At 40.4% G+C, this 24,000-nt stretch overlaps 2 protein-coding genes across 2 annotated transcripts in view; both read right to left on the reverse strand.

Annotated features, from left to right (window-relative positions):
• NOX1 (NADPH oxidase 1) overlaps positions 1-24,000 on the reverse strand; it is a 179,223-nt gene that overhangs the window by 149,348 nt on the left and 5,875 nt on the right. Inside the window, exon 3 of the mRNA XM_070291085.1 lies at positions 5,873-6,008. The gene's annotated coding sequence lies outside the window, so the exon portion shown is untranslated. The remainder of the gene's footprint in view (positions 1-5,872; positions 6,009-24,000) is intronic.
• Positions 18,418-24,000, reverse strand: part of TRMT2B (tRNA methyltransferase 2 homolog B) — a 45,003-nt gene continuing 39,420 nt past the window's right edge. The window contains 1 exon segment of the mRNA XM_070291268.1: positions 18,418-18,518. Coding sequence (XP_070147369.1) covers positions 18,418-18,518 — 101 coding nt within the window.

Below are 24,000 nucleotides of genomic sequence, written 5' to 3' on the forward strand. Positions count from 1 at the left end.
TCACAAAAACCCATGGGTGTAGGCAGCATATTTGTTGCTGTTTTACAGATGAAGAAATTAAGGGGCAGAGAAAAATAACTTATCTAAGGTCCCAGAGGCTGTAAGATGCAGAACAAGGAACCAAACCCAGATCTGACTCTGAAGCTACTTTAGGCCAGAAAGATCTTCTTATGCTTTTCTCAAACTTTACCCAGAAGAGAAAGTTATATCCAGGGCAAATGTTGACGCTTCATCATGCCCATGTTAGAAGAATTAGGTTGACTGCAGTAAGCACACTGATGGCAGTGGCAAACCCAAGTGAGCTAGCACTTCCATTCTGCCAGACACTAGGCTAAGCGGTTTGCGTGCATTCCTGTCTTTCATCTTCACAAGCCTTTGAGGTCAGTTCTACTACACCATCATCTTACAGAGGCAGAAACTGATGTTTAAAGAGGCCAAACAATTTGTCCCAAGGCACCCATTAGGAAATGACAGAACTGCTCTTCAGACTAAACCAAGTTCCAACTCCATAACTCATGGTCTTAACTCCTACCCTATATGGTCTCACCGGGAAGTATAAACCAACTAGCCTATAATTGTTTCTGAGAGAGAGAAACCTGGCACATAATAAGCATCAGTCTCACAACCCCATCTGGAGGGCCAGACACTGTCTAAGGCTGCAGCATCTGCTATTATGCATTGCATATGGCCATGTCCAAGGGGACCACCTCAGGCACTTTGTGGGTCTTTGACAGGATTCTAAGGTCTGGCTTATTAGTCATGGCGAAGGAAGCAATCTTAAAGAACCTCCAGCCCAATCTCAATTGTTATACAGATTAGGCATTTGGTACAGAGAGGTTAAGTGACTTGCTGAAGACTGTAGAGCTGACTACTGACAGACATGTTCCTAAAATCCAAATCTCCTGTGTACCTGAGCCAGTGTGCTATCTTCCCTGCCCCAATATACTACACCCTCTCTGGGTCTTCTCTGGACACTCTTGACCCATTTGGACTTGTGCTTGCATAATTGCTAAGTTACTTCAGTCATGTCCGGCTCTGTGCAACCCTATGGACTATAGCCCACCAGGCTCCTCTGTCCATGGGATTCTCTGGGGAAGAATACTAGAGTTGGTTGCCATGCCGTCCTCCAGGGGATCTTCCCAACCCAGGTATCGAACCCACATCTCTTCCATCTCCTGCACTGGGAGGTGGGTTCTTTACCACTAGCACCACCTGGGAAGCCCATCTTGACCCCACCTACATTCCCTCCAATTTGTCCAATAAATATTACTGGAAAATTCTGCTGACAGTCATTCCAACCCAGGGATGTAGCAGATGTCTCTTACTGAAGGGGAGTTTACCAGACAGGAGACTATAATTCAACAAACCAAGGTTCTTCACTCATGTTGCTCTTTACAGCATTATGTCTGAGGCAGGCATACTTTCTCAGCCAAGAGGGGAAGAAAGTATGGCTAAAAGGGATTAGAAGTGCTATCTATAAATATGAGCAGGGTGGAGAATTTAGGTTGAAACAACCTCTGACAAAACTGAATTTCAGTATACTGGCATACTTTCCTTTCTACAATATATGTGTTCCTGGGTGTCAACCAAAGTTTCCTACAGAAAGTCTATTAATCAAAAATATTTAAAGAATATCCCTTCAACACAGCCAGGAAAACCTTATTTATTTTGAGTGAATAATTTGGTTGCTGCAGGGTGTTGCCATACTTTCCAAACCCCTTATCAAGCTGGATGACCTGGCAATTACCCCCAGTGAAGACAAGAAGAAGAGCACATACCTCACAGGCTTGTTTTGAGGATCAAAGAGGACAAGCCAGGGCCAAAATGCTAGGCAGAGTGCCTGGCACATAATAAGTAGCTCATGAAATGTTACTTACTATTATGATGATTAGGGGAGGATCTTAGATCATCAGATAGCTATACTTCCATACTGGAAGAAGTATCCTCTTTTCTGCAAAGAATAACCCGAGGAGAGACGTCTTAGATTCTAAAGTACAAAGAGTATAGGGAATCTAGGGTAATTATAGGGCTTTCCTGGTAGCACAGCTGATAAAGAATCCACCTGCAATGCAGGAGACCCCGGTTCAATTCCTGGGTTGAGAAGATCCCCTGGAGAAAGGATAGGCTATCCACTCCAATATTCATGGGCTTCCCTGGTGGCTCAAACAATAAAGAATCCACTTGCAAGACCTGGGTTTGATCCCTGGGGTGGGAAGAACTCCTGGAGAAGGGTATGGCAAGCCACTCCAGCATTCTTGCATGGAGAACCCCTGAACAGAGGAGCCTGATGGGTAACAGTCCATGGGGTCACAAACAGTCAGACATGACTGAGCGATTAAGTATATAGCACAGCACAGGGTGACTATAACCACTGCCAACCACCACTTCCCAGAGCCTTGTCTTTGAGAATCCTAAAATTTGCCAAAAAACAAAGGTCTTACAAACTGTCTCAGTGTGGCAGCCCAAGGACCAAAATTAATGAGAGCTTCTTGAGCCTTGGGGGCAAATTTTCTTTCAGGCAAGTGGTTGCCTTGGAGTTTCTCTCCTTTCATTGTCAAGGTCTTGGCCTGCCTCCTTCAGGACTTTTAAAGTCTAGCTCCTGTCAGAGACATTTCAAATATATGACCCTGGCTCATCATTCAACGAGCCCTGTGTGGCTCTGGGTACTTGTCCATTTCGTCTTGCAAGACAGGCCTGGGCTTTTGGATTAGAGAATTCCATGTGTATGGGTAGAGATGCTGTGTTCTGAATGGCTTTAGCTCCTGAAATCTTGTCACCACTCTCCATATACTGTTACTATCCATCCTAGTGTGCAATCAGTAGGGTTGGTATCCAGTATGATCTGTAGAACATGGGTCAGAGATTCAGTACACTGTTAAGGAAGAACTGTGATGATTTGGGATTGGATATGGAAACCAAGAACAGGTAACCTAGTCACAAATCCCCTGGAAATTTGAGCTTTTGGTGCTTGAACCATCCCAGTTGTGTTTCAAATATCACTCTTTCCTCCCAGTATCCTATTAAAACCACTCATCTTCAAGGCAGTTGCAACTGGCAAGACTTAAATACACCACTCAGGAGAATTTTGCCAACTAGCATTCTTAACTATAAAACACCATTGGCTATGGGTAGGGTAGGGCTCAAGTCGGGATTCACTGCTTTGTCATTCACCCCTGTAAACTCTTCATTGGATAGCCCAAACTTGGATTTCTGACAGGAAAGGGTGTAGAGAATAGGTGTTCTATCACCCACCATCCCAACATCCCACTTCATTTTCACAGGTGCGCCTAAAAGAACTACAGCCGTGGCACCTCTGACCCACGCCTATTCCTTTAACTATAATAATCCATCCTCCCACTCCCCTGGCTTTTTCTCTTATATCAAGCTCTATGGGAAACACAGGTGGAGTTATTATCCCAGGCAAGAGAGAAAGCAGCAGAAATTTCCTGCTGTTGGGAGGGAGACCGTATCAGCTGAGGGCTGTGGGAGTCAGGGGGCTTGTACTTCCACTCCAGTGCTCCTGGAGTGCCTGGCTCAGGTCCCAGGAGCCCAGGAGGCTCTGCTGGTTGGTGGTGGGCAAAGCGATGTTAACAAAGTGCTCAAACTGTGCTGGGCGATGATGACTCAAGAATCCCACACAATCCCACGCTCCTGCTAGTCACCACTTCCAGGAATTAAAATAGACCTCTGGTGCTAAGAGACAGCAGGCCTTTTATATCTGCTCAAAAAAATGAGCCCAGCCTTAAGGACTATCCTGCTATTTGATATAATGGAATATTACACAGCCATTAAAGATGCCAATTATGTGCACTGTGCAGGTGGGAACCAGAATGTGAAATAATGTTACACGAAAACAGCACAATAGGAAATAGGGACACATGCTGATCAGAACTATGGAAAACACACATCGACTAATTCATCCCTAAAGTACCAAAGAGAATGAAGAGCACCAGAGTCCTTTGAGTTTCCACCCCTACCCCCAACACCACCTTGTATTTTTTTTAATATCACAGTCTTTTATTTTTTTCCCGTATTTGTATACATCCCCTTCTTTTTTTTGTTATTTTACTTTACAATACTGTATTGGTTTTGCCATACATCAACATGAATTATAATGCACTTTTTAAAATTGTTGTGCTGGTTATGCTAGGTTACTAAAGCATCTGCCTTTTAAGTGACATAGGAGTTAACTCTGCAAATTATTTCATTCAGGAAATAAATAAGAATTTAATGCTAAGGGGGCTGATGCTTTAAAATGGGTTTCCCAGGTGGCACAGTGGTAAACAACCTGCCTGCCAATCCAGGAGACAAAAAGAGACATGGGTTTGATCCCTGGGTTGGGAAGACCCCCTGGAGTAGGAAATGGCAACCCACTCCAGTATTCTTGACTGGGAAATTCCTCAGACAGAGGAGCCTGGTGGGCTACAGTCCATGAAGTCGCAAAGATTTGGACGTGACTGAGCACATATACACCATTTCAGGTTTAGCACTCCAGTGAAAAATTCCTTCAAAACACCTAGTCCACCAAGCTCCAATATGGGAGTTTAAGGAAACATGTGTTTGGACCTCTTTTAAGTGGGATTGCTGGGTTTTGAACTAAGCTAGCTTATAAGGAGAGAAAGGAACTATTTTTGGATAGGCTTCCAGAAATCCCTTATTGAAGAATTGCTAAATGCTTTCCCCCAGCCCCACCCTTGTCTCCGGTAGTGCTTATTACACTTAGCCAAACATCTAGCACATATATGGGTGTCTGGGTAAGCACTATTCTCTTTCTGGAGCCCTGGCCTCAAGCCCTGCCCAGACTTGGTTTTTTTTAGAATTAGCTTTCAATCAGTACATCTAGTTTTTTAAAAGACTATGTGTAGACTTTTCTTTATTAAAAAAAGAACTTTGTATTCTGAAATTTTGGATTTATGGAAGATTCGTAAATACAGTATGAAGAGTTCCCATATACCCCTCACCCAACTTCCCCTAACGTTAAGATGCATATAACTCTGGTAGATTGATCAAAACTATGATATTAACATTAGCACAATACTATTTATTAAAACTATAAACTTAATTCAGATTTCACAAGTTTTTCCAATAATGTCCTTCTTCTGTGCAGGGTCTAATCCAGGATCCTATGCAGTGATTATAGTAGTTTAGTTTAAAAAACAAACAAGCCTAGAAACGATTCTCCTTTTAGGAGGTGAAACAGGTAAGCCAGTAAGTGTCTGGCCAATTTACGATCCTGAGCTATTCTACGAAACTCATGAAGGAACTCTATTACCTCTGTACCAAAGCTCTGAATTTGTGACACCTCTCATCGTGGTTATTTTCGGAAAACATGTCTTACATCAGCACTTCTCACAGTAGTACAAAGGCATTTGACAAGCGGGTTATTTTAGCAACCAATATTATGAGGATGACAAAATGAGCAGGATGGCCTTATCTGTTGCCTATGTGTCATTTTTCTTCAGACTGTATTTAAGCGTCTAACCAGAAGCTGTAATATTTGACTGTAACATAAATGCTGAGAAACACCCACACCAGCACAGAAGGGACTCTCTCCAATAGGTGTTTGGTTTTGTTTGCCTGAAATGAAGTATTGAAATCTTACAGAAACCAAATTGAATAGGTTATTTTAACTCTCTGTTAATCTCAAGAAGGATAGGGAAATGAGGCTATGATATCCATTTATTCCTTCAACAAATAATTGGATTATTAAGAATAATTCCCCCCTTAATCCATGCAAACTAGGTGCCAGGCAATTTGCAAAGTGCTTCACAAATACTCTTTCACTGAATAAATCACAACAATCTCATGAAGTAAGCACCATCACCATTCTTTTACAGATAGAGGGGCAGGGAACAGAGGTTAAGTAACTCACCCAAAGTCATCCGGCACGTAAGAGATGCAGCCAGAATTCAAGACTAGGTCAGCCTGATTCCACAGCTGGTCAGCTTGGCCAGTCTGCTATATTGTTGCTCTGAGCACCTGCTGCATTTCATACACTGGCTTGGGTGCTGGACAGAAATAGAATAGTGAACAGTCCTTATTCCCTTAAATCTTATTCTAGTTGAAGGAGAGAGACCCTAAAAGAGCTAAATAACAGCCCTCTCTTCTCTTTAGGTATTCCTTGGATTGGTTACAAGGTGATCAGTAAATGCAAACAGTGAATCCCCACACCTTTATATATTTAAATTCCCTCCGTGTACCCTGAGGATCTCTGACAGAAATGAACTAGAGGATATTGACATATTCTTCCATTTTGTGGCTCTGGGCTAGGTGTCAGCATCCCTCCCCACCCACTTAGTCTCCTTTGAGGAAAACTATATATGTAAATGCATATAACAATGAAACCACATCAGCTGATGGACATGTTTAAGTCTGATATATAATAATTTTACTCCATTTCAACTGTCCTTTGCACTTGCATTAGTTGGTGAGCTCTAAGGGAGCTTCAATTGGTCCATGACTATTCTTTATGGCATGCCATTTTGAAATATATTTCTCAGAAAAATGACAATGATGACCCTGTAAATTATAAACTGGAAATGTGATTTTAAAAGTGAAGGGCTGAAAGTTAAATCTCAGCAAATAACAATCATTTTCTCCTCTCTCCCAACCTCCAAACATCAAATACCCTAACCCTGTGGTTTTCAATGCTGGCTGCATATGGGAATCACTGGGGTAACTTCAAAATTACTAATACCTGTGTCCATCCCCAGAGACTGAAATGATTTAATTATCTTAGGTGTGGCCTGGGTTTTGGAAGTTTTAAAAGATCCCCAGGGGATTTTAATGTGCAGCCAAATTTGGGAACAATGGCCCTTATTGGAGGATCATAACCCTGGCTGCAGATTTTCCAGGTGGTGCTAGTGGTTGCAGGTAGACAGAAGAGACACAGGTTTGAATCCTAGGTCAGGAAGATCCCCTGGAGGAGGGCACAGCAACCCACTCCAGTATTCGTGCCTGGAGAATCCCACGGACAGAGGAGCCTGGCAGGCTGCAGTCCATTGGGTCGCACAGTCAGACATGACTGATGCAACTTAGCACACACATGCAATCCTGGCTGTGGGCTTCCTCTGTGGCTCAGCAGTAAAGAATCTATCCACAATGCAGGAAATGTAAGAGACATGGGTTCAATCCCTGGGTCAAGAAGATCTCCTGGAGGAGAGCATGGCAACCCATACCAGTATTATTGCCTGGAGAATCCCATGGACAGAGGATCCTGGTGAGCTACAGTCCGTAGGGTCACAAAGAGCTGGACACAACTGAAGTAACTTAGAAAGCAAGCAAGCAAGTAAGCAACACTGGCTTCACATTAGAATCACATTCAGGGAATATTTTAAAAATCCTGATGCTTGGGCCACATCCCAGACTAATTAAATTAGAAGATCTAGGGGTAGCGCCCCGGAGAAGGCAATGGCACCCCACTCCAGTACTCTTGCCTGGAAAATCCCATGGACAGAGGAGCCTGGTAGGCTCCAGTCCATGGGGTCACTAAGAGTAGGGCACAACTGAGCGACTTCACTTCCACTTTTCACTTTTATGCATTGGAGAAGGAAATGGCAACCCACTCCAGTGTTCTTGCCTGGAGAATCCCAGGGATGGGGGAGCCTGGTGGGCTGCCATCTATGGGGTTGCACAGAGTTGGACACGACTGAAGCGACTTAGCAGCAGCAGCAGCAGCAGCAGCAGCAGCAGCAGCAGGGGTAGTGCCCAAGTCCCAGAAACCAGGATTTTCTGAAAAGCTCCCAGAGGTAATTCAATGTGCAGCCAAGACTGGGAAGCATGGTTGTGGGTGCAACTTCACACCTGTAAAGGCGATGGTAAAATTTGTACTCAGAGATTCAGCAACTCTAAGATGAGCCTAATGAGAAGCCAGTTCTAGACACCAGGTAGGAATCAGGCTGGGGACAAACCCTTAGAATAACTGTCCTACTTTAATATCAATAAAATGAGCTCATCTTTTCTTGTCATGTATGCGAGTCAACTTTAAGGCTTATCTAAGACCACTAGCAACTGAAGCTTCTATGCCTGACTTCCTGCCACACCTACCAAAATAACTGCAGAGAGAATGGGAAAGGAAGTGCTTTAAAGGGATGAAAACCTTTGCAAAGGACTGCAAACCAGTGCTCAGAGACCCTGCATGGATATAGACAAGGAGAAACCACAAAAGCAAGTTATTTGGCCTACACATTACCCAACTAGTTAGGTTTTTAAATTTTTTTATTGGAGTGTAGTTGATTTACAATATCGTGTTAGTTTCTGCTGCACAACAAAGTGAATCTGTTATACATATACCTCAGCTAGTTAGTTTTTATCTGCAACTTGATGTGCATTTTTAGTCATCAAGCCAAATGCTGGGCTTGTAGGGGGAAAAAATCCCCTAGCACATGATTCTCATCCTTACCTACACATTAGAGCCATCTGAGATTTTAAAATGATGCTAAGGCCACACCCAAAGTGAATTAAATCTGAATCTCTGAGGGGATGACAACCAGAAATCTGTTTTAAAATATCTCCGGGTGGAAAGGTGAGGGAGAGGGATAAATTAGGAGGTTGGGATTAACATACACACACTATATATTTACTATATATATATATATATATATGCTATATGTAAAATAGATAATCAACAAAAACCTACTGTATAGCAGAGGGAATTCTATATTTTGTAATAACCTATATGGGAAAAGATTCTGAAAAAAAACAGACATATATATATGTATATATGGGCTTTCCTTGTGGCTCAGCTGGTAAAGAATCCGCCTGCAATTCAGGAGACTTGGGTTTGATCTCTGGGTTGAGAAGATTCCCTGAAGAAGAGAAAGGCAACCCACTCCAGTATTCTGGCCTGGAGAATTCCATGGACTGTATAGTAATTGGGGTCACAGAGTCAGACATGACTGAGCAACTTTCACTTTCATATATGTGTGTGTGTGTGTGTGTGTGTGTATACACACATACCTACCTATACAGTAGGTTTTTGTTGATTATCTGTTTTACATATAGTATGTGTATTGTGTGTAACTTAATCACTTTACTTTACACCTGAAACTAACACAACATTGTAAACCAACTACACTCCAATAAAAATAAAAATTAAAACACATACCTTGATTAAAAATACTTTTAAAAGTAAAAATTGCTTTAAAATTCTTTAAAAAAAGGGTCCCCAGATGATTCTAATGTTGCAACCATAAAACGAAGAATGTTGCCCACCATCCACTCCTACCTAAAGTACCCCGAAAGGAATTCAGGGCAAAGGTCAGGAATGAGGCACTCTGTGCTCTTGGAAAAAAAGGCTTATAGTTAGATATTTTCAGGAAAAAATTTTATGTCCTCAGGTTTTTGCATCTTCCCATACCCAGAAAAGCACTAAAATCATTAACTGAGATATCTGTTCCTCGTGACAACCAGCAACCTTCTACTGGGATGTGTGCTTGATCGCTCATACCCCCTCCTCCATAATCACATACATGCTGACTTCTCCCCGGCTACCTCATCAGAGCAGTTCCTCAGAGCTATCTGAGAGGCTATCTCCTGGGCTACAGCCCTCAGTAAGTCCCCAAATAAAACTGAACTCACGGCTCACAGGTTGTGTGTTTTTATTTCAGTTGACACAACCAAGGCTGCGAACTGTCATTCTAAACCAGTGGTTCTCAAACTTGAGTGTACACTAGAATCACACACATTCAGTAAAACACAAAAAGCTGGGTCTCGCCCTCAGAGGTTCTAATCCAGTTAGGGTGGAACCTCGAAGTCTGCATTTCAAACAAGCTCCTAGGTGATGCCAATGCTATTGGTCTAGGGACCACACCTTGAAAGGTAGAGCCCCACATGGACCACTGGTTCTCAGCCTTGGCTGCACATGAGAATTACCGGGGGTGGGGTTGCATTTTAATAATACAGATGCCTGAGTCCCCCCCTAAACCAATTAAACTGCAATATCTGAGGTCCAGGGATCAGTATCTTTAAAGGTGATACTAATGTGCACTGCAGCCATGAAATTAAAAGACGCTTACTCCTTGGAAGAAAAGTTATGACCAACCTAGATAGCATATTCAAAAGCAGAGACATTACTTTCCCGACTAAGGTCCGTCTAGTCAAGGCTATGGTGTTTGCAGTGGTCATGTATGGATGTGAGAGTTGGACTGTGAAGAAGGCTGAGCAACGAAGAATTGATGCTTTTGAACTGTGGTGTTGGAGAAGACTCTTGGACTGCAAGGAGATCCAACCAGTCCATTCTAAAGGAGATCAACCCTGGGATTTCTTTGGAAGGAATGATGCTAAAGCTGAAAGTCCAGTACTTTAGCCACCTCATGCGAAGAGTTGACTCACTGGAAAAGACTCTGATGCTGGGAGGGATTGGGGGCAGGAGGAGAAGGGGACGACAGAGGATGAGATGGCTGGATGGCATCACTGACTAGATGGACGTGAGTCTGAGTGAACTCCGGGAGTTGGTGATGGACAGGGAGGCCTGGCGTGCTGCGATTCATGGGGTCGCAAAGAGTCGGACACGACTGAGTGACTGGACTGAACTGAACTGAATGTGCGCTGAAGTTTGTTATTCTAGACCTAGATATTTTACAGTTGCAAGAGATCATTTAGTATAAACCCTTGATGAATTTCCTGAGAATTTAGAGGTACTTTAGCTACTACTGGTCCACAAACCCCAATTTCTACTATTCTCCCTTAATCATTACTAGGTATTAACTACATGAACTATAAATCAACTATACTTCAAGAAAAAATAATAATAAAAATCAACATGACCAATTTAGGGTGACCAACTTGTCTGGTTTGCCTAGGATACTTCTGGTTTTAGCACTGAAAATCCCAGATTCAAAGTAAATCAGGATAGTTGGTTATTACAGTTATGTTTCATAGCTCACAGACTGGAATACAGTGCTATTAGATTTTGCTTCTAACATCCAGCATTCAGATCTTGGTTTCTAAATACCATTCTCTAATAAAAGGGATCAGGGCTCCTTGGAAATGGCTGATTTCAGGACTAAGGCAGAGAAATGGATGACAAACCCAGGAATTTCCTGTCAGAATTTAAGTTAGTGATCAAAGACTCATGGAAGCATGTTTAAAGGACTAAAGGGACTTCCATTGGCCAAACTGGAAAAAATTTGAGCATTACAAAGAAATTGACAGAACTGGACGTAAAACATTAAGTAACACTGAATTAAGTGATATCCAAAAAAATAAATAAATCTACCTCTCCACTATTGAAAGTAACTATTATATCAACTTGCTCTGAAAATCGGTATTTGAGGGGAAAGAATCTGGCTTTTACCTGGCCCTTTTGGGTCATATCCTATGGATAAGAAAAAGCTCATTTTTACAGAAGAATGCCAGCTAATAAATGTAGACTGGACGACTGAATTAGAAAATCATCATTTTGCAACCCCAATTAAATCACAAAATCAGAAAATACATTTTAAAAATTAGAAGAAAAAATTACTGAGTCAGGAAACAATAACTGATGGATGCTGAATTTTTTAGGTGAGAGGTAACTGAGGAACAGGACAGTCTGCTGCTGCTGCTGCTAAGTCACTTCACTCATGTCCGACTCTGTGCGACCCAATAGACGGCAGCCCAGCAGGCTCCCCCATCCCTGGGATTCTCCAGGCAAGAACACTGGAGTGGGTTGCCATTTCCTTCTCCAATGCATGAAAGTGAAAAGTGAAAGTGAAGTCGCTCAGTTGTGTCCGACCCTCCAGGTTTATTGTTAATTAGGAAGAGAAAATTAAAATTACATGGAGAGTTCTGAGGGCCATGACCTTAACCACCACCTTTACTATGAGTGGACAATTGTTAGTGTGTACCTCTTAATGGAATGCTACATGAAGTATGCAGAATATTTATGAAGCATTCTTATCAAAACTGAATCTAGTGAGGTAGATAAACCTAGATCCTGTTATACAGAGTGAACTAAGTCAGAAAGGGGAAAAAAAATATCATCTGCTGTGCTTAGTTGCTCAGTTGTGTCCGACTCTTTGTGACACCATGGACTGTAGCCCAGCAATCTCCTCTGACCATGGGAATTCTTTCCCGGCAAGAATACTGGAGTGAGTTGTCATGCCCTCCTCCAGGGGATCTTCCCAACCCAGGAATCGAACCCAGGTCTCTTGCACTGCAATCAGATTCTTTACTGTCTAAGCCTCCAGGGAAGCCCAAGAATACTAGAGTTGGTAGCCTATCCCTTCTCCAGGGGATCTTCCTGACCCAGGAACCAAATCGGGATGCTCTGCATTGTAGGCAGATTCTTTACCAGCTGAGATATTAATGCATATATATGGAATCTAGGAAAATGGTACTGATGAATCTATTTGCAGGGAAGGAACAGCAATGCAAAAGTAGAAAACAGACTTGTGAACACAGTAGGGGAAGGAGAGGGTAGGATGAATTGAGAAACTAGAATCGACATATACACACTGTCAGGTGTAAAACAGTTAATGGGAAAGCTACCATATAACACAGAGAGCCCAGCCTGGCACTCTGTCACAACCTAGAGGGGTGGGATGGGAAGGGGGGAGGGAGATTCATGAGGGAGGGGATATATATATAATTATGACTGATTCACGTTGTTGTACAGCAGAAACACTGTAAACACAACACTGTAAAGCAATTATCCTCCATTTAAAAATAAATTAAAAAAAAAACTGGATCTAATCAAGCCTCTAAACCCAACAATTTCCAGTTTATAGGAAATTCAGGGGCTGGAAGGGAAAGCTAAACACTTTAGCTTAAGAAAACAAACCATCCCGGTTTGCCCAGGACTGAGGACTCTCCAGGATGTAGGGTCAGTGTTAAACCAGGAGAATCCTAGGCAAACCAGGATGGTTGGACACACACACTACAATCAGACAGATTCATAAGTGGGGTAGACCTGGTCTCAAAGTCCATGCCATTAACAAAAAGTGGGCAAACTGTTTTAGATTAAAAGGCACTAAAGAGAGACCATACTCAAATGCAACATATGAACCGACCATAAAAGACATTCGAGGGACAGCTGGCGAAATCTGAATATAGAGCAGTACTACTCAGGCAGCCCAGAGATGTAAATGAACCATGTCACTAAGCACAGTATTTAATCTGCCTGACATATTTCTGGAAATGAAACTTCCTCAATGAAGGATGTGGTGCACTGATACACACTCTGGGGCAAGCTCCCTATCTTAGCAAAACGCTAACATTTGTTGAATCCTGGCAGTGGGTATACTGCCGTTCACTGTATTCAGATCAGTTCAGTCCCTCAGTCATGTCTCTTTGCAACCCCATGGACTACAGTGTACCAGGCTTGGCCAAAAAGTTTATCCAGGTTTTTTCATAAGATATTCCAGAAAGACCCAAACAAACTTTTTGGCCAACCCAATACTTATTCTTTCAACTTTCCTGTATGTTTAAAAGTTTGCATTATAAAAATGATGAAAGCACAAATTGTAAAATCATATTACTTACACAATGTACACTAACACAATTAGCACTAAGCTGATCATCTACAACTAATCCTATATTTATTCATTAGATATTCCTCAGGGACTAGCTAAGTTAAAAACAGAAAAATAAGTTAGCCAAAAGAAAAAAGCACATTCCATGCTGAGGAAACAGAATGTAGAAGGGACCAGAATGGAAGAAATTTGTCTTTTTCAAGGAAAGGAACTCAATGTATATAGAAAAATGAGGCTACCCAGATGATGAAAGGGCTGGGGGCTCTATGAAGAAGGGTCTTTATTTTATTTAGGATCTTATTTTAAAAACAAGAAGCCCATGACAGACAGATTTCAAGCACTGGAGAAACAATGAGAATGGCATTTTAAAAAACTCACTCTGGCTACAGAGAATGGAATGGATGGGGGCAAGCGTGAATACAGCAGCACAAGTTGGGAAGATGGCCCTTTCAATAATAAGCTGCTGCAAGATGATGCAACCTGCAGGACAGAGACCTGGTGGCCAGCTGCATGTGGGCAGAGGGCACAGGAAAAGGACTCAGGTGTAATTCCCAGGCTTCTAGCTCGAGTGACTGAGTAGATTGTTATATTCATCAAGATTGAAAACACAGAAGCAAGAACAGATTTGGAGCAAAGATGTAAAGTACATAAATTAGGTACTTTGAGTTCAGAGTACCCAGAAGATATCCAGGTAGAACCTACCTTGTAGGCAGCTGAATATGAGAATGAGAAAGATAACTCTGACTTCCAGTTTACATTTAGTAGATAGGGAACAAAGGAGAAAATAAGTCATTTTACATTTATGTTTATGGTAAAAATTTTCAATTATAAAAATAATATATTAATATTATTTATATAAAATAAAAATGGGGAAATGGAAATATATGTCTATAATATATAAACATATATTATTTTCATAAAATGAGAAATAGGGAAATGGAAATAAAACTTATTTGACAACCATTAATCAATACTCTTTATCATTTGAGACTACTTCCTTCTAATATTTTTATATGGATATTCATACAATGGGGCTTCCCTTATGGCTCAACTGTTAAAGAATCCAACTGCAATGCAGGAGACCTGGGTTTGATCCCTGGGTTGGGAAGATCCCTTGGAGAAGGGAAAGGCTACCCACTCCAGTATTCTGGCCTGGAGAATTCCATGGACTGTATAGTCCATGGGGTCGCAAAGAGTCGGACACGACTGAGTGACTTTCGCTTTTTCCTTTCACACAGTAGCTTTAAAACCCATATTTTTATGACAAAGAGGCTTCTCTAGAGGTATTTATGGTTGACAAGAATTAGAAACACTAGGTGACCTGATATCACTTTGTAAATCAGAAAGTGCTTGCTAAGTTACATGTCCTTAGGCTCTTAAGATGCAAAACATAATTTAACTATTTTTAAATTATTAAATTTAATTAAATTAGGCTAAGATTCAAAACATAATTTGCCTATTTTTCTGAAACTGTTCCAAAAAATTACAGAGAAAGGAACACTTCCAAACTCATTCTCTTGATACCAAAACCAGGCAAAGACAACATGAAAAAAGAAAATTACAGGCCAATATCACTGATGAACATAGATGCAAAAATCCTCAACAAAATTCTAGCAAACAGAATTCAATATCACATTAAAAAGCTCATACATCATGATCAAGTTGGGTTTATTCCAGGGATACAAGGATTCTTCCATATACACAAATCAATCAATGTGATACACCATATTAACAAACTGAAAGATAAAAACCATAAGATCATCTCAATAGATGCAGAAAAAGACTTTGAAAAAATTCAGCATCCATTACGATAAAAAACACTTCAAAAAATGAGCATAAAATGAACCTACCTCAACATAGTAAAGGCTATACGTGAAAAGCCCACAGCAAATATTATTCTCAATGATGAAAAACTAAAAACGTTCCCTCTAAGATCAGGGACAAGACCAGGGTGTCCACTCTCACCACTATTAGTCAACATAGTTTTGGAAATTCTAGCTATGGCAATTAGAGAAGAAAAATAAATAAAGGGAATCCAGATTGGAAAAGATGAAGTAAAACTCACCATTTGTAGATGACATGATACTATACATAGAAAACACAAAAAAAAACTATCAGAAAATTACTAGAGCTAATCAGTGAATACATCAAAGTCACGGGATACAAGGTTAATACACAGAAATCACTTGCACTCCTATATACTAACAATGAAAAATCAGAAAGAGAAATTAAGGAATCAATCCCACTCACCATTGCAACAAAAAGAATTAAATATCTAGGAATAAATCTACTTAAGGAGACAAAAGACTTGTATATGGAAAACTATAAGACACTGATCAAAGAAATAAAAAATGACATAAACAGATGGAGAAATATTCCATGTTCCTGGGTAGGAAGAAACAATATTGTGAAAATGACTATACTACCAAATGCAATCTACAAATTCAATGTGAATCCTATCAAATTACTAATGGCATTTTTCACAGAACTAGAACAAAAAATTTCACAGTTCATAGGGAAACTCCAAAGACCCCGAATAGCCAAAGCAGTCTTGAGAAAGAAGAATGGAGCTGGACTTCAGGTTATACCACAAGGCTACAGTCATCAAGACAGTATGGTACTGGCACAAAAACAGAAATACAGACCAAAGGAACAAGATAGAAAGCCCAGAGATAAACTCATGCACCTATGAGTACATGATTTTTGACAAAGGAGGTAAGAATATACAATGTGGCAAAGACAGCCTCTTCAATAAGTGGTGCTGGGAAAGCTGGACAGCTACATGTAAAAGAATGAAATTAGATCACTCCCTAACACCATACACAAAGAAAAACTCAAAATGGATTAAAGACCTAAATGTAAGACCAGAAACTATTAAACTCTTAGAGGAGAACATAGGCAGAACACTCGATGACAGAAATCAAAGTAAAATCTTCTATGACCTGCCTCCTAGAGTAATGAGAATAAAAACAAAAATAAACAAATGGGACCTAATTAAACTTAAAAGCTTTTGCAGAGCAAAGGAAACTACAAACAAGGTGAAAACACAACCCTTAGAATGGGAGAAAATAATAGCAAATGAAACAACTGACAAAGGATTAGTTTCCAAAATATACAAGCAGCTCATACGACTCAATGCCAGAAAAGCAAACAACCCAATCAAAAAGTGGGAAAGGGACATGAAAAGACATTTCTTCTAAGAAGACATATAGATGGCTAACAAGCACATGAAAAGATGCTCAACATCACTCAGTATCAGAGAAATGCAAATCAAAACCACAATGAGATACCACCTCACATCAGTCAGAATGGCCACCACCAAAAAGTCTACAAACAATAAATGCTAGAGAGGGTGTGTGGAAAAGGGAACACTCTTGTATTTCTGGTGGGAATGTAAATTGATACAGCCACTATGGAAGACAGTATGGAGATTCCTTAAAAAGCTAGAAATAAAACCACCATATGACCAGCAATCCCACTCTGAGGCATATACCCTGAGGAAACCAAAATTGAAGAAGACACATGTATCCCAGTGTTCACTACAGCACTATCTCCAATAGGTAGAACATGGAAGCAACCTAGCAGATGAATGGATAAAGAAGCAGTGGTACATATATACAATGGAATACTACTCAGCCATAAGAAGGAACGCATTTGAACCAGCTCCAATGAGGTGGACGAACCTAGAGCCTATTATACAGAGTGAAGTAAGTCAGAAAGAGAAATATAAATACTGTATACTGACACATATATATGGAATCTAAAGCAATAGCACTGATGAATTTATTCTCAGGGCAGCAATGGAGAAACAGACATAGAGAACAGATCTAAGGACATGGGGGGAGGAGAAGAGGAAGAAGGGGAGATGTATGGAGAAAGTAACATAGAAATTTACAATACCATATGTAAAATAGATAGCCAATGGGAATTTGCTGTATGACTCAGGGAACTCAAACAGGGGCTCTAACAGGCTGAAGAGTAGGATTGGGAGGGAGATGGGAGGGAGGTCTTGGAGGGAGGGAGGTCTTGGAGGGAGGGAACATGGGTGTACCTATGGCTGATTCTTGTTGATGTATGACAGAAAACGACAAAATTCTATAAAGCAATTACACTTCAATTAAAAACTTTTTAAAAATTGTTGGGCACATATCCAAGAACAACTCCAGAGTTGAAGAAATCATGACTAGAGAATGTCAGTTTCAATATACAGTTTGTTATAGTATATACTGGATCATTAGGGGATTCTGGAACTTTCTGCCTCCAAACTACACAGCACAATTATACGTATTCAGTTTCTTCTCTGAAGCTCTCCTTTCCCATAGGGTCTCTACTACAATCACTTCTCCTTCCATAGGTGAGAGGTAACTGGGGGTATTGCTCTTAAGGGCAACCACACTTTTAAAGGCTGTTCTAGCCTAAAAAACCCAAAGGAATGAAGCTCTACTGAGATCACACAGGCACTCTGGGATCAATTCATAGCTTACTCTGCTTTTTTAAAAAGCTAGACTTCTTTCTAATTCTAATCCACAGCTACCTCATGAATGCAGAACACATGTAGTAAAATCTCTGGGTAAATAGAGATACCCGAGTCAATGTGAAATTATGACCACATTCAGAGAAAAGCTCAATTATCACCCACCACAGGCAGAACCAGACAGAAGAGACAGGCTATAAACTGGGATCAATGGAGCCATGACAGGCTGACAGCAAAAGGATGGAATAGTCCAGATCCACATCCAAAGAATGGTCACAACCAGGCAAATATGCATGAGAGCCAGTTAACCTGAAAGCTAAGGTTATAAATTCGCCTCGGGAAGGAGGCCCACTTATTCTTCCTGCTCAAGATCCAAAGATTGGTTTCCTCAGTAATGTTTTCAGGGTCTATGGTGTCACAATATGCCAAACCTGGAAGGTACTGACACTTCAGCCTTAACAAAGAGCCAACAGGCTTGTAAGAGGCTGCTTATCGAGTGAAGAGAAGCACCAGTTCGCAGTGAGGGCTGTGGGGGAACAGATCCATGGGCACAGCTTGTCTCGGGATGAAAGGCTTGCCGACAGCACAACCTGTAGAAACCAATCCTAGTACCAGTTTAATAAACCGAGGAGAAACTACAGGAATCCAGTTCCTTATAATTTAAGCCCTCGCTCTGTGTTCCCACAGCCCCATGTTTCTCTCTATAATAGCACTTATCATATTTAATGCCAACTACCTGGGTTTGTTTTTTTGTAACCATCTTCCTCATGGGAGTATATAATCTTTTTAAGGGTAGAAATAAGGCCAAAACTGCTTATTATTCATCTCTGAGTTCTTGGTGTGTAACACAAAGTAGGGGTTCAATGGTAAATGGAGCATCACATGTTTCTGTATAATCTGCAACCACTAGGTAATTAACATATATTACTGACTTACTCTATTGAAAATTTAGAACAAAAATTCACCTATAAGCTCACCATTCAGTGAAGAATAACTGCTGCTAACTTTTTAGGATGTATCTTCCCAAGTACGTACATTTAAATTGGTGTCTTAAAGTGGAATCACACTGTACATATTATACATATTGCTTTACAACAATTTCTTCAAGTAATAATATATCATGAGCATCTTTCTACTATATTATATGTAGTTATCTCTTATTTATTGGCTATATGGTACTTCATTAAATAAATGTAATGTAGCTTATTTATCTAATTCCTTACCACTGGAAATATAAGTTGTTTCTAACCTTTTGCTATTTCAAAAAGTCTCTTCATCAATACTCTGACAGTAAAATTTTTGCATACATTGTTAGTTATATAGTAGAACTGCTCAGTTGAAGAGTCTGTATGTTTTTAAGGCCCTAAGATATGTATGACTAAACAGTTGTTTAAAAATGTTATATTAGACTTCCCTGGTGGTCCAGTGGTTAAGAATCTGCCTGTCAATGCAGGAGACATGGATTCGATCCCTGGTCTAGGAAAATTTCACAGGCTCTGAAGCAACTAAGCCCATGTGCCACAACTACCGAGCCTGCACAAGGCAACTACAGAAGCCTGCACCCTAGAGCCTTGTGCTCTGCAACAAGAGAAGCCATCACAATGAGAAGCCCACGCACCACAAATAGAGAGTAGCCCCTACTTGCTGCAACTAGAGAAAGCCTACACAGCAATGAAGACTCAGCCCAGCCAAAATCAATCAATCAACTAAAACTGTAAATGTTGTACTAATTTACACTCAAACCAACAAAGAAGAAGAGTTCTGGTTTCCCTGGCTAACACTCAGTAGTTTCAAGCACTGCCCTATTGAAATAAGGAACAAGACAAGATATGCACCATCATTCCTACATGGGAACATCTTCTATCCAATATAATGAGGGAAAAAAAAGTATTTGAAGGAAAGAGACAAAACTGTTTTTATGACCAGCTACCAAGAATATGCAAGAGAATCAACTGGAAAATGTATAAAGCAAAGCAAAGAATAGGTAGCTTGACCCAAAATCTCCAATAGTGATAGTGATAGTCACTCAGTCGTGTCCAGACTCTTTGAGACCCCGTGGATTGTAGCCTACCAGGCTCCTCCATCCACGGGATTTTCCAGGCAAGAATACTGGAGTGGGTTGCCATTTCCTTCTCCAGGAGATCTTCCCGACCCAGGGACTGAACCCGGGTCTCCCGCATTGTAGGCAGACGCTTTACCATCTGAGCCACCAATAATTACTTAGCAAATATCATGAAAATGGTCCTTTCCATAATAGCATGAAAAACTTTACAGTATCTTATATTAATCTTAAGAAAAAAGACCTATATTGGAAAAAAATCAAGAATCACATAAGCCTACAGTAATTTAAGAGACAGGTCACATATCTGAACAGAAAAAAATACTGTAAAAATTTCAATTCTCCTTAAATGAATTAATTACTTCAGTGTACTTCCAATCACAAGCCCAAAAATATTTTTGATAAGTTGATTCTAGAGCTCTGTTAGAAAATACATGAAAATGTTAACAGTATATATCCTTTAACCCAGAAATTCCCTATCAGGAATTTATCTCAAAAATATATATATATCATCACATACACTTATTCATCACATATATACAGTCATTGCACAAATACACAAAGATATATGTACAAGGACATTCACTAACATTATGATAACAATAAAGTAGAAACAACCTTAAAATTAATTAGCAACAGACAAGTTAAATGACATATTTATGGAAGTTAAAACTATATAGCCTCTACTAAAAAATCAAGTAGACCTATAAGTACTGATATAGATTCTACATCATTGTAGAACAATCTCCAAAGTCTCTTGTTAAGTGGCAAGCATGGTGCAGAACAGTGGGTTTTAAATTTTTTTAACTGAAATATAGCTAATTTACAATATTGTGTTAGTTTCAGGTGTACACCAAAGTGATTCAGTTATACATATATATTATATACAATATATATATATATATATATATATTCCTTTTTAAATTCTTTTCCATTATTGGCTATTACAAGATAATGAATATAGTTCCCTGTGCTATACAGTAGGTCATTGCTGTTTACCTATTTTATATATGTGTATGCTGTGTGCTAAGTCACTTCAGTTTCATCTGACTCTCTGGGACCCCATGGACTGTAGCTTGCCAGGCCCCTCTGTCCGTGGGATTCTTCAGGCAAGAATACTGGAGGGTATTGCCATTCCCTCCTCCAGGGGATCTTCTCAACCCAGGGATTGAACCCACGTCTCTTTCATTTCCTGCACTGGTAAGCAGGTTCCTTACCACTAGTTTCACTTGAGAAGACCCATTTTATATATAGTAGTGTATATATGTTAATTCCAAATTCCTAATTTATCTCCCCACTAACCACTGCTAACCCTTCTGGTAACCATAATTTTGTTTTCTATGTTTGTGAGTCTATTTCTGTTCTGCAAATAAGTTTGTTTATATCACCTTTTTAGATTACGCATATAAGTGATTTCGTTGGATCATAGAAAAAGCAAGAGCTGCTGCTCCTGCTAAGTCACTTCAGTCGTGTCCGACTCTGTGTGACCCCATAGACGGCAGCCCACCAGGCTCCCCCGTCCCTGGGATTCTCCAGGCAAGAACACTGGAGTGGGGTGCCATTTCCTTCTCCAATGCATGAAAGTCAAAAGTGAAAGGGAAGTCGCTCAGTCGTGTCCGACTCTTCACGACCCCATGGACAGCAGCCTACCAGGCTCCTCTGTCCATGGGATTTTCCAGGCAAGAGTACTGGAGTTGGGTGCCATCGCCTTCTCCGAAAAAGCAAGAGAATTCCAGAAAAACACCTACTTCTGCTTCATTGATTTACGCCAAAGCTTTTGACTGTGTGAGTGTGAAAGTCACTCAGTCGTGTCCGACTCTTTGCAACCCCATAAACAAAACAGTCCATGGAATTCTCTAAGCCAGAATACTGGAGTGGGTAGCCTTTCCCTTCTCCAGCAGACCTTCCCAATCCAGGGATCAAACCCAGGTCTCCCATATTACAGGCAGATTCTATACCAGCTGAGCCATAAGTGAAGCCCCACAGTTTGACTGTGTAGATCACAACAAACTATGGAAAATTCTTCAACAGATGAGAATACCAGACCACCTGACCAGCCTCCTGAGAAACCTGTACGCAGGTCAAGAAGCAACAGTTAGAACTGGACATGGAACAATGAACTAGTTCCAAATTGGGAAAAGAGTATGTCAAGGCTGTGTATTGTCACCCTGCTTATTTAACTTATATGCAGAGTACATCATGCAAAATGCTGGGCTGGATGAAGCACAAGCTGGAATCAAGACTGCTGGGAGAAATATCAATAACCTCAGATATGCAGATGATACCACCCTTTTGGCAGAAAGTGAAGAACTAAAGAGCCTCTTGATGAAAGTGAAAGAGGAGAGTGAAAGCGTTGGCTTAAAACTCAACATTCAAAAAACTAAGATCATGGCATCTAGTCCCATCATTTCATGGCAAATAGGTGGAAAAACAATGGAAACAGTGACAGATTTTTTGCTTGGGCTCCAAAATCACTGCAGATGGTGACTGCAGCCATGAAATTAAAAGACACTTGCTCCTTGGAAGAAAAGCCATGACCAACCTAGACAGCATATTGAAAAGCAGAGATATTACCTTGCCAAGAAAGGTCCGTCTAGTCAAAGCTACGGTTTTTCCAGTAGTCATGTATGGATGTGAGAGTTGGACTACAAAGAAAGCTGAGCACTGAAGAATTGATGTTTTTGAACTGTGGTGATGGAGAAGACTCTTGAGAGTCCCTTGGGCCGCAAAGAGATCAAGCCAGTCACTCCTAAAGGAAATCAGTCATGAATATTCATTGGAAGGACTGATGCTGAAGCTGAAATTCCAATACTTTGGGCACCTGATGTGAAGAACTGACTCATTGGGAAAGACCCTGATGCTGGGAAAGATTGAAGGCAGGAGGAGAAGGGGACAACAGAGGATGAGATGGCTGGATGGCATCACCAACTCGATGGATATGAGTTTGAGCAAGCTCCAGGAGTTGGTGATGGACAGGAAAGCCTAGCGTGCTATAGTCCATAGGGTTGCAAAGAGTTAGACACGACTGAGCAATTTAACTGACTGAAGTAAGGGATATCATATGATATTTGTCCTTGTCTGTATGACTTACTTCACTTAATATGATAATCTCTAGGTCCTTTAGAACAGTGTTTATAGTCTGTTTCTACTTGTTTCAAAAAGAGATAAAGAAGGATGTGTACACACACATGCACACACACACACGGAATATCTCTGGTAGGCTACACAAGAAACTAGTAAGAGTAGTGACATCTGAAGCACTAGGAACTAGAAATAAAAAAGATTCATTAACTGCATGCACAAGCACTTTTTTTATATTGTTTTAATTTTTCTACCACGTGCACATACCATCTTTTCAAAATAAAATTTTCTTGCCTTTTTGACACCAAGCTGCTCGTTTTACTCAGTCTGACCATTAGCAGAATCCTAGGCTTACTCTAAATCATTGCATTTTTAATCTATTGTTTTGCAAAATATTTTCATTTTATTCAAAAGTGAAACAACATGTAAAGATATATAATGAAGTTTCTCCCTACCTCTGACTCCCATCCCTGTAGTTTTCCTCCACAGTAGGTAACTACTATTATCAGTTTCTTTTTCTTCCCCCTCCAGCCATGTGGCATGACATTTGGAATCTTAGTCCTCTGACCAGGGATCAAATCTGTGCCTCTTGCTGTGGAAATGCAGACTCTTAACCACTAGAATGCAGGGAAGTCCTTTTCATTTTAATTTTTTTCAATTATCAGTTTGTTATAAAACTTACCAATCTCTCTATGCATATACAGCAAATATAAATCAATATTCTGTTCATCTTTTGCCCTTTTTTACAAATATATTATGAATACCTTGCTATTTCCATGTAGTAACATACTTATAACCAAAATCAGAAGCCACAAAAGAAAGCAACTGACAACTAATCTCAAAAATATACAAGCAACTTATGCAGCTCAATTCCAGAAAAATAAACGACCCAATCAAAAAATGGGCCAAAGAACTAAATAGACATTTCTCCA

This window comes from Ovis canadensis, chromosome X (assembly GCF_042477335.2).
Source record: "Ovis canadensis isolate MfBH-ARS-UI-01 breed Bighorn chromosome X, ARS-UI_OviCan_v2, whole genome shotgun sequence".
In the NCBI taxonomy this organism is placed as follows: Eukaryota; Metazoa; Chordata; class Mammalia; order Artiodactyla; family Bovidae; genus Ovis; species Ovis canadensis.